An 11,633-nucleotide genomic window follows, 5' to 3' on the forward strand; every position below is an offset into this window, starting at 1 on the left:
GTAAAAAAAAAAAAAAATAAACTCAATTATCTTTATTCTCTACTATATATACAAAAAAAACTTATTGTTATTTTTATTATTATTTATAATAATTATTGAATTATTAATTCCGCGAAGTCGCGGGCGTAGACTAGTTAAATATTAAAAGATTTATATATATATATATATATATATATATATATATATATATATATATATATATATATATATATATATATATATATATATATATATATATATGATTGTCACGAAAGGGCCGGATATGATCGCATGATAATCTAGTTAAACTGTGCACATCTAAGTAAAAATAGTTGTCTTTATCAGGTAGTCTGAACAATAAAAACCTTATCCGTTTTTCAGAATAATTGTTGAATTAAAAGAGTAACGTGCGTATTCTTGTTTCCGATTCAAGTATCATCCAAGAAAGCTTGAAGATTAATAGAGGATGATCCACCATTGCTTAAAGCTTCTCGCGCTAAACCCCTCCATTTCTCCGCATTTCTTTTCATTTCCCCTTCATTCATCACCAACTCTACACACCTCTTAATCTCATCTCCTTCCACCACTCCATCACCCAACCTCCTCTTCACTCTAACCCCTATTTTCCACACGTCTTCAATCATCTTCGCGTTTGTACCTTGATCAGTCCACACCGGAAACACCACCACCGGAACACCACAATATAACGTCTCCACTGTAGAATTCCATCCACCGTGCGTCATGAAACACCCAATCGCTTGGTGGCTCAACACCGCTACTTGAGCACACCAATCCACTATCATCCCTTGTTTTTGCAGTTCATCTTTCTTGCTCAATCTTTTTACTTGCTCACTATCTCTTATCACCCATAGAAACGGACGACCAATCTCCAACAACCCCTTTGCGATCTCATCAGTTTGTTCCATTGATAATGTTGCTATTGTTCCAAATGAGACGTACACAACCGAAGATTTATGTTTTGTCTTTAACCACTGCAAGCAATTGCAACTGTCCGATGAATCTTTTTCGTGCGGTGGAGTTAATGGCCCAATCGGGAGGAACTCAAGTTTATCAGTTGCTTGAATAAATTGCATTTCTAGTTCGTTAAAACTGTTAACGAGTACCCTTGGAGATACTTCGAGTACATCAAGATGGTCTTTCGTAAGTTGTAGCAGAAAATCGTGTTCCTTTGGTCTTGTTGGCAAAAAGAACGACGGCATATCATACTTTGTTAATTGTGGTAGTCCGGGTAAATTGATAGATAACATATTATAATTATCGTTGTTGATGGTGGCACTTGATATCAAGTCTTTATAGCCATTGAAATAGTAGTAGTAAATAACCAAAATAATGGCTGGTTGGCACCAAAGAAGGGTGGACTTGACACCATGGGCCTTTGCAACCGCTGCTGCCCATGGTAGGCCAGTGGTGTAAACCAAGTTGTCAAACGGTTTGCCTGCAGCAGAAGCGGAACTGATAAGTTTTTCAACGACTGAAGTACAGTTTGTAGTGAAATCTATGGTGAGTTGTTGCAGGGTGACAGGAGGTTGTAAGCCGTTATCATGTCCATCGGAGAATGGAACAACGTTAAGCGCATCAGGAATGGTTTTTTTGTCAAGGCGGTTTGTGATGGAGATGCTGGTGCAAATGGTGACATCGGCACCCAATTCCAAGAGACGGTTCGCAAAGCAGATGGATGGGTTGATAAAGCCGTGTAAAGGAAAGGCGAGGATAAGGATTTTTTGGTGACGTGTCATTGGGATGAAGCTGATGAAGGCTCTGATTATAACTTGAGCACGGAATTAAGTTGTGGAAAGTACCTTTACGATTTGATCTTTTTATAGACCATGCTTACAAGAATACAAGTTACAACATGTCTCACCCATCTGATCTTACCACGTATAAACAAGCAATTACAAGTCTACAACTCACCTGAAAACTTTGTTTTTATTGTTTATTTTAAGAGGATTTTCAAAATTTACAGAAAATTTGTTTTTATCCTATTAGAGAGCATATCATGTCAGCCTCTATCACGGGTACCATGTGCCCATCACATGAAATGACAGGAACCCATCTTAGGATAAGATAAAATATATGAAAATTCTAAACTTCTAGTATATATAATACTCGTAATTGATTAAAAAAAAATGTTATCTTGAACAAATCATGTCCTGGAGATGAAACAAGTCAAGCCGATTGAAGAACTCGACGAGTTGAGACTGACAGTCATTCTATATATAAATATAACTTGTTGCAAGGTTATAAAATTTGTCAGTCGGGATTAATTGGCATGGACCTTGTAGGGATTACTTGGCCAAATCATGGATTAATCAGATAACCATCACAAGATAGCTCAGGGCAATTCCTTATAAGAGGTCTCATGTTTGAATATTGTCTATAACGAATATTTAGTGGTCTCCATGGATGAGTTAAAACAACCAGATAATAATCCTATTGGGTTGTGTACATCAGAGTATGGGGTCCGATTACTCGCCCTCCCGAGTAGCCAGAACATAGAAAACTTTCTACCTTTTACACAGTACCGTTTTTATGGATTAATTAGATGTTGACCAACTTTAAATTTGACCAACTAAATATGACTTTTGACCGATTTTGACCTTGGACTGATTTTGAAAAAGATTAGTCGATCTGCTTCTTAAACGATCACTCGCAGATTAATTTCGGTTTTTACACTACTACGTTGATTCATTAAAACATATTACAAGTACATTAACAAAGACGTACATATAAGCATTATCGTATATTAAGCTTAGCCAACAAGAACCCAACTACATTTCAAGATTTAAAACTTAAAAAACAATACAAACCTCAGTAACTATTTAATTCCATTCAATTGATGACATCTCATCTCATGAGAAATCAATAGACTAATTAAACAGTAACAATCAGCAACAGTCTAATACGAACAATTCTACATTTACAAAATTCTTACTAAAATATGTTTACAAAATGATGCAAACAAATCATGATGTTAGGGAAGTGTGAACCAGCAGAGATAAAAAAAAATTTAATTATTTATCCTAATTGGTTAATATCTATTGACAACTCATTTTGTGGTAAAAGAGTATTTGTAAGGTACTAACCCGATCGGATGGCCGCAAAGTTGATGTTCCAAAATGGTTGATCATCTTTTCTTAAACCCGTATTTTTTACGCTCATAAAACAAATCCGTTTTAGCACTCCCCAAATTCACAATTTTCGGGCATCCATCTCTATCTTTCTCCTGTTGTGTGCACTCTTTACAATAATACTAGATTTTAAGAGCCCGTGCGTTGCACGGAAGCTCTATAAAATAGTTTTCGTAATTATTATTATTTGTATAACATTGTTTGTTGTTGATAGCAGTTTAATGACGGAACATTTTAAGAGCTCGTGTGTTGCACGGTTGCTCTACAATCAAAGCCCTTCCGATTATCCAAACAATTTACCAGAACAATATTATATGGATAATTTATAAACTTAACTATTAGTTTTAGTATATAATTCTACAACCATTGAATAAATAATACAACAATAGAGGAATTTTGATATGTAATTGTTTAGAAACATGAGCATTTAAGCTTCATGATTTTATACTAAATGTTTGAAATGCCCATATGTACGAATAAAATGTTACAAAAACAAAGGAGTCACACCAATATAAAAATTGAAATCCCCATATGACCAAGGGTATTATATCCTCTGTGATTTCTACAAAACTACCAGTACACCAACAGTTACATTTAATTGGTTTATAGAAGAATTGTAGCACACTTCATTGACACCCCATACGCCACTTCAATGCATTTACATTGTAGCTCCAAATCTTTACTAAAAAAGATGATTAATTTAAAGATTAGGTTTTAATAGTATTAGAATGAAGAATAAATGACAAAACAATGTTGGTGGGTAAATGACAAACCAATGTTAGTGGGTAAATCTAACGCTAATTTGTTTCGACGTGTATCAAGACAACTCTTTTTGATCTGTACGGAACATTGACATCTTTATTTTTTCCACCCCCAAAACAATGATATCACGTAACTCTTGTGCTTTCACACTACATTGCAGCTCCAAATCTCTTCCCTATTGACACATAGCAAATGGGTAGTATGTATTAGAAATACATTTAGGTGACTTTCAACCCTATTTGACTGGCCTTCTTTCTTAATTTTAGCTAAATATTAATGTATAGCAAATTCTAATCTCTTGACCCCTTGGAGATCAACACAACCCAAAATTGACACATTCACAAACAAATGGATTGAATTGGTACCTAATGCCATTAATAATCCACCAAGAGATATTATAAAACAGTAAAAAGATTGTTTATGACCTCTTGCTGACCACCAGCAATACGGTTGTAATTTTTATTATGGCGGCGTAGATATCCACTTGTGTCAATGTGATGAAGCCTAATTCTTTGATCTTGTCTCCAAGTTTTGCCGCTTCCCTCGATTTCAACTCTTCAACATAAATAAAATTCAAACACAATGGTGAATATAAAAACGATGTATTTTTCGGTGTAATTTAACATTTACCATGTAAAATTTACTCAATAACAAAAATAACTGAGAAATACAAATGAAGTTCTCACCTCCAATAATCTCCAGTATCTGAATTACCATCATCTCTAAAGCAACTTACCAACATAAATGATCACATAAGTGACTTGAACACTCTAAAATTTCATTCTAGTTTTATATCTTTCACATATAAGTAAAATTTCAATTAATTCTGTTGCATAAAAACAATAAAAGGGTCAATTCACTCACCTATAGGTTGCCTGATATTAGTGAAGCATGCAAGTGGCTATGGAGCCATTTTCTTGTTTGCATGTATTGCATCCTAATAATAGTTCTAGTTTTAATGTTGTCTCCCGACTTCGCGAATGTCTCGGGCTCAGGCCTAACAATCTGGTTGTAAAAGACCAATTGTAAGCAGCAAATAAGAAGTAATATGGTGCAATTGAGTTTAACACTTACAAATTAGATATTTAAATATAATCGACAGAGATAAGAACACGAACATACCCACTAACTATTAGCATCTTCAACATTTGGAAAGCCAGTAACAGATCACGTCACAAAATCACATTAATTATAGTAACTATCATCAAAAGAAATTAATTTAATCAAACAGTGTTAGCCGAGTCATGAGTCATTTTCTTTGATAAAAACGAAAGAAATTTTGATTGATAAAGAAATTCTTTAATTGCTTATTAAAGCTACACTTAGAGTTAATGACGAATTGTTTAACAAAAATCAAGCTCATTTACTCCAGGCTATCAAGCCCATATGTAACACTTTAAACATTGCAACCAACACTGATTTCAAAAATTGTTTCCTTTTAAAACAGCCTTAAAAAAAAAAAAAAAAAAAAAACTATATGAGTGACGCATGACAAACATGGAAGAAAGTCTTAAATGTTTTGACAACTACAAGTAATGTAATAATACTCTGATAAAAGGTTGCAACACAACTATAAGTTTGACGTGCTTTAACCCGACGCTGTTATGGCCGGTTATTCAACCCGAAATACTGACTCATCTTGCCACCTTTAGCTATTATGCGTCTTAAAGATCGGGGAATTAACATAAGTAAGATATAACATATGACTCGACCAAATAAGCATGAAAATGCAAACACTCAAACTATCAGTGTACTAATATGAGAAATTCTCTCATGATAAACACACTTTGATTGACATATGACAAGATTCTGTACTCTAACTTATATGAAACTGCAATATGTAGTATGGACTCTAAGGATCAGATGCAACCACAAACTTTTTTAAAAGACACAATAAAATAAAAAATTGTATAATTTCTCCTCTCTTAATGACTAACATAATAATTAAAGTAATGATATTCAGTTTAACAATCTTCACCTGATTTAGCAATCGATAGCCATTGGGAGCCAACATGCACTAATGGACTAAGCTCATTTCGACCAGCCTTTTTTCTAAAGATACCAACCAAAATTCCGTCAAACCAACAACAAATCACATCCTTATATACAGTTGCATATGGTAAATCTATGTCACTAATATTAAGTCAATATCAGATAAGAATGAAGGTAATTGCAGGTAAGAGACCAAAGAAACTAACCTTAGAAACTGAATTGAAGGCACACGGGATAGCACCAAAAAAAGAAAAAGTGAAACACAACTCCCACAAAACTTTGCAACTTCAACGAAACTTAACAAACAACCTGGGAACAGAAAATACTACACAGATTATAAGAATCCGTATACATACATCCGTTTAACTTTACAGATTCAAACACTACTCTATCTGTATAATACAAAACCTAAAATCAAATAAAAGCTAATCGAAAACAAACATTATTAACAGACAAAATGAAACAACTAAGTTAAAAATGAAACAAACCTTCGAACACGTTTTTTTTTCTCTTTTTGGTAGTGGAGATATGTTGGAAAGATATACCAGCACCAGCAGAAGTTGAAGGAATGATGTAACCAAAGAGCTTCATCAACCAAAGCCTGCAACCACCATTAACAGACAAAATCGAATATAACCTCTAAATACTTGGGCCTATTGCAATGGGCCGTGTTAGACCCCCAAGTGCCCGGAGCACGCCTCCAACACGCTGGTAACGCGGCCTGTTGGGATAATTCTTTTCATTGTTTATGTGCGACCAACGCCAGACGTGTTTGATTATGTTTATATTGTACTTCATTTCACAAACTGTAACGGGGAAGATGATTCTTTTGACCAAGATTAGCGCAAAGCAACACATGAAAACATGTCAAATAAAATAAATGCACAAAATTAGCCCTTTTTCACTTGGACATTTCATCAAACACATAGTGTGCATCTTGTAGTGTTAATAAAAAACAGAATATGTCAAAAGTTAATACCTCTGTAACATCCAAAGTCTCATCCATTACTCATTTTGGTCAGTTTGTGGTCAAATATCACTCCAATTTCTAGTGTCCTACACTTATTGCTCTTATGGTTAATCAACACGTATTAAATTGAAGGAAAAAAACAACCATTATAAGCTCTTCAAAAATGATCCCAAATACCAATTAACCTCAATTGATATTTATATATTTAAATTTAAAAATTTGAACATACAATTAACTGAACTGAAACGATAAAACAGATACCTCTACTGTCTAGGGTTCAGACGATGCCATGGCCAATTGAATCTGAAACGTAGGTATATGCTCAATTGATTATCAGAATATTGAATTGCTAAACCGCCAAAAGATTGTCAACTATAATATTCTTCGTAAAATTGGCATAACCAACTTTGAGCTTGATCGTCAGTAATCAATTTTATAGGGTTTTTTTCGACCTGATTCATCAGACCAGATATGATGTCGTAGATGAACGAATATCTGCCACTCCATCGTGATACTTTTGCAGATTAACAACTTTATTAGTTTCGATTTCGTTACGCAAACAAAAATTATGAACCCTAACTGAGTTGAGTTGCAGAGGGTTTTCGCATAGAACCCAAATATATAAAATTTATACCGTTCTGAAGAGAAAATCGTTACCGATTAATTAATGGTGCCGCCGTTATCTATTACAGCGACATGAGGCCATAATCGACGGTCAAAAGGATATGGGTTTGCTAAATTTTGAAGAGAGAGAATATGTAGTTTTTTTATTTCGTAGTTAAAGGTTTGATTGGGACGCGTGGTATTTTGAAGAATTTTGCCAGAAAAAAATAAAAAAATTCAGGAAACAAAGAGACTTGACACGTGGAAGTCCTATAGTGGGGTCACTGACAGTCTGACATGTCAGCAATAATCACACGCTTTATGTGATGAAGAGATGCATCAGAAATACGAACACCTCCACATATAACACAACGGCCCTGAAAGGACCCATAGTTGCACTCGTCACAGACCCTTACAAGTGTACACGGACGTACGTAAGAATCACAGACCACACACATTCCGTCACATTTTTCACAGAGTCTTCCAATTGCAATTCCTGGCTGCTTTCTGCACATGATTAGATCAGGATGATGTTTCGCCATCGTTCCCTCAACAACCTTTTAACCACAACAATTAAAATCTGCATTGTACAACAAACACTAGAATTAGAATATAACCTATAAGAAACAAAATTGAAATAAAACTCACAAGGCTATAGTACACGTTTGAGATATCAATAATAAAGCTTAACAGGGATGGATATACTCATAATATACATATTTCACTGTTAGTTGAGAATTTTCATATACAAACCTAAGAATATAAACAAGAGAAGCAATTCTATTAGAATACTAGTGGTGTCCTGTGACACCACTGGAATTTTTTATTAAATTTTATAAAATATCAATCAAATTGTATGGGACACCACTAAATCTATGCTAGGACCCCATATGTTTTCAAATTTATGGTTTTGTGGAGGTAAACAACCACTCAAATTGTATATGTCCCCTTTGAGTTTTGATCCTAGAATCGTACTGGAATCGTATGACATTGTTAAGGATGTACATAAATAAAACAACTATAAAAACTTAGACAAACTACGTAGAAAAAATATTGGTCAAGTGTCCAGAAATGTTTCAAACTTCAGCCAAAGCTATATTGTATGTTTCCATCCAACTATTAAGTGTTTAATTTCAACTGTAGGCACCGGTTTAAAATACAAATGTCCACTTATATGGCTGCCACATCATTAATAAGTTATATTGTGATTTGTAAATCAATCATCGAATACATACACAAACGATTAGGTGAAAAGTAATATAAGCGTATCAGGCACTGGATTTTATACATTTTATCAAAAAGCTTCAGCAAAACAACCTATTCTCAAGGTAACACTCACCTTATAAATTGCAAGTGGTCTCAGGTTCGAATTTTTCTAGTACAAATATTTAGTAGTGGCCAGGGATGGGTTGGAAACAGCCAGGGAGTAATCCTGCTGGGCTGCGTACATCAGAGTATGGGGTCCGATTATCCGCCCTCCCGGTAGCCCGAAAGCTTAACTTTTACTGTACTTTTATGTCACTACACTTTTCAGCTACAACTACAAATTAATTTGTATCCTTTCGAATTAATTACTTAAGTATTTACAAATTACAACCCCTGATAACCTTCTCATTATATGTATACAAACAGAGCACATACAACCACTAAATTAAAACAACTTATTTTTCATAAATATATAAATATAAATATTTAATAAAAATAAATATTTAATAAAAATAAAAATATTTAATAAATTGCATCTTGCTTTTCAAAAAAAAAAAAAAAAAAAAAAAAAAAAAAAAATTAATAAATTGCAGCACTGTCATCAAAAGTCAAAACCTTGCTCTATCCTGAACATGAAGCAAAATTCAGAAAATACTAAACCCTAGCAGAATGCTAAAACACATGAATCTCTAACTACTGATAACAACGATCCATATATATACATATACATAATACGTAATTCGTGTATTTACATATAAAGAGAAAAAATTAAAGTAATTTGAACGAAGACCTAACCTGATGATGAAGACGAATTTGCCGAAACCTTGATTTAGGGGCAAACGGTTAATCGATTTTCTAGAATAGTATTTTATTGAGGTTTGTACAATAATACTACAGCCTTATTATTGGGGAAGTGATATTTACAAACTTTAAATCGTTACATACAAACACATTTGTTGCTTTTTTCTAATAATGCTCTTCAAAAAATTGTATCAAGAAATTTGTGTAACATATCATTAAGGGCAGTTTAGTAAATCTAGTTGGATCTATCAAATACATGTTTGGAAATATCAATTCCCTTATTGGGATTGTAGATGCAAGTCACACAAACCGAATTAGGCCTAAAGTTCAACCGACTTTAGCCCAGATCTAAACCGACTTTAGGCCCATTTAAACGGGGATATAATTTTTCCAGCCCAATGCTTGGCAAGTGACTTTTCAAACGGTATTTATAAGTAGCCGTTATGGTTATGGTTAGGTTTATCACTAAAATGCCCAAATATTTTTCACCCCTTGCATCAGAGCCCAAAAAAAAAAAAAATTGACAAAATGCCCTTGCAAGGCGGCACAAGGAAGCTTGCGTACCCACAAGCGCAAGCACGCAAGTTATCTTGCGTCCTTGCGTCCTTATCTTATCAGGATAGGATTTTCAGGATAAGATTTCATTAGATTTTCTAGATTTTTATGGATAAAATTTTGATCTTATATAAAAAATGACCCTAGAACTTGTAATTCATCATTTCATAACAACTCCTTCCAAAAGAATTTCAGTGATTATTGGCAGAGGTACATTTTTAAGCATTTTTACAATAACTTAAGTATTTATGAATTGTGTTAATGAAGATAAATTTGTTGTTCATATATATTGTGGGGATTCTTTTGAGTATATTAACAACATTCCCACGTATTTACCCCTAGATTGTTTTAGAATTCGGCTAAAACAACGTGTTGCACCTTTAAAACCAATGAATCGGAGAATATTATTAAAAAATATTCTTATAAAAATAGAAATGTCACCCAATGCACCTGTTTCAATGAGATACATTTATAATAACCATGTTTTTGATAGTACAGATGATTATGAAGACTTTCAAGAGTTTTTACAATATGCAATTGTAAATGCTCCGATTGATATTTATGTTGTTGAGAAAGTACGAATGAATCTACCACAACGAAACCCAGAAACACACCTACCACAACGAAATCCAGTAACACATCAACCACAACGAAACCCAGAAACACTCCAACCACAACTAAACCCAGAAACACACCCAACACAAGTCACTGAACCAAACCTTCATAATAACAATTTAGAAGTGGAAGAGCATGAAATGCCACCTCCAAACACTGAAGAGTTTGATATGTTTAACTATGGTGTTGAAAACGTATGTAAAATTAAAGAAGGAGACCACCCGTTTGAGATATCTGTTGTCGCAATCTAGTGATTCGGATGGAGAAAAAGACGGAGACGAAGACGAAGAAGATCAATATGAAAAAGAAAAGCAAGATTTATTCTGGAATATGCCACCTCTATTGAGTTAGCAAGAGCAAGAGCCTGAATTTACGACACACACCAACCACGTATAGGGTATCAGATTTAATTAAAGTTCGTCAAACTTTTTTGAACAAGGCCGAGTTCATAAACACTCTATTTACAAAATGCCTTGAAGAAAACTTTCAAATTAAGCCTGTAAAGTCACGTGGACAGAAAAAATGGAATGGTTAATCTAGACGATAAAGTTTGTTCATGTGAGCAGTGGCAGTTATCGGGGATACCTTGCGGACATGTTATTGCAGCAGCACGACTTTTCGTAGTAGAGGATGTTACTCAATTTTTATCACATTGGTTCACAACTCAAACTTATATAAATACGTACTTGGAACACTTCCTTCCTTTGCCCCATCGGTCTGAATGGTCGTATCCGTCGCCCGGCGTTTTACAAATTGTAAACCCTCCTATTAAGAAAAAAAGAGCCCCTGGACGCCCTAAAAGTACAAAACGTATTCCGTCGAAGGGTGAAGATACTGAAAAAACTGTAAGAACTTGCACTCGTTGCAAAGAACCAGGTCATGGTAGGGATACGTGCACAACTTCTTATGAACGAACAGGTGAATCAACTTCTAAAAGGGTAGTAAAACATCGGCCTCAAAATCGAAGAAGGGTAAGGAGAAGGCCACAGGTGCTGAAGCTT

The 11,633-nt window shown here is 34.3% G+C and overlaps 2 protein-coding genes across 2 annotated transcripts; both read right to left on the reverse strand.

Annotated features, from left to right (window-relative positions):
• Positions 1-319: 319 nt before the first annotated feature.
• Positions 320-1,921, reverse strand: LOC139899030 (UDP-glycosyltransferase 75C1-like). The gene has a single exon (XM_071881837.1). The coding sequence runs from the start codon at positions 1,734-1,736 to the stop codon at positions 408-410; it is 1,329 nt and encodes a 442-aa protein (XP_071737938.1). The 5' UTR covers positions 1,737-1,921; the 3' UTR covers positions 320-407.
• Positions 1,922-3,003: 1,082 nt separating this feature from the next.
• Positions 3,004-9,562, reverse strand: LOC139899031 (PHD finger-like domain-containing protein 5A). Its single transcript, XM_071881838.1, has 3 exons — positions 9,457-9,562; positions 7,770-8,035; positions 3,004-3,250 (listed from the first exon to the last, which is right to left on the reverse strand). The coding sequence occupies exons 2-3, from the start codon at positions 7,995-7,997 to the stop codon at positions 3,125-3,127; spliced, it is 354 nt and encodes a 117-aa protein (XP_071737939.1). The 5' UTR covers positions 7,998-8,035; positions 9,457-9,562; the 3' UTR covers positions 3,004-3,124.
• Between the last annotated feature and the right edge of the window lie 2,071 nt (positions 9,563-11,633).

The sequence above is a fragment of the Rutidosis leptorrhynchoides genome, chromosome 3 (assembly GCF_046630445.1).
Source record: "Rutidosis leptorrhynchoides isolate AG116_Rl617_1_P2 chromosome 3, CSIRO_AGI_Rlap_v1, whole genome shotgun sequence".
Classification (NCBI taxonomy): Eukaryota; Viridiplantae; Streptophyta; class Magnoliopsida; order Asterales; family Asteraceae; genus Rutidosis; species Rutidosis leptorrhynchoides.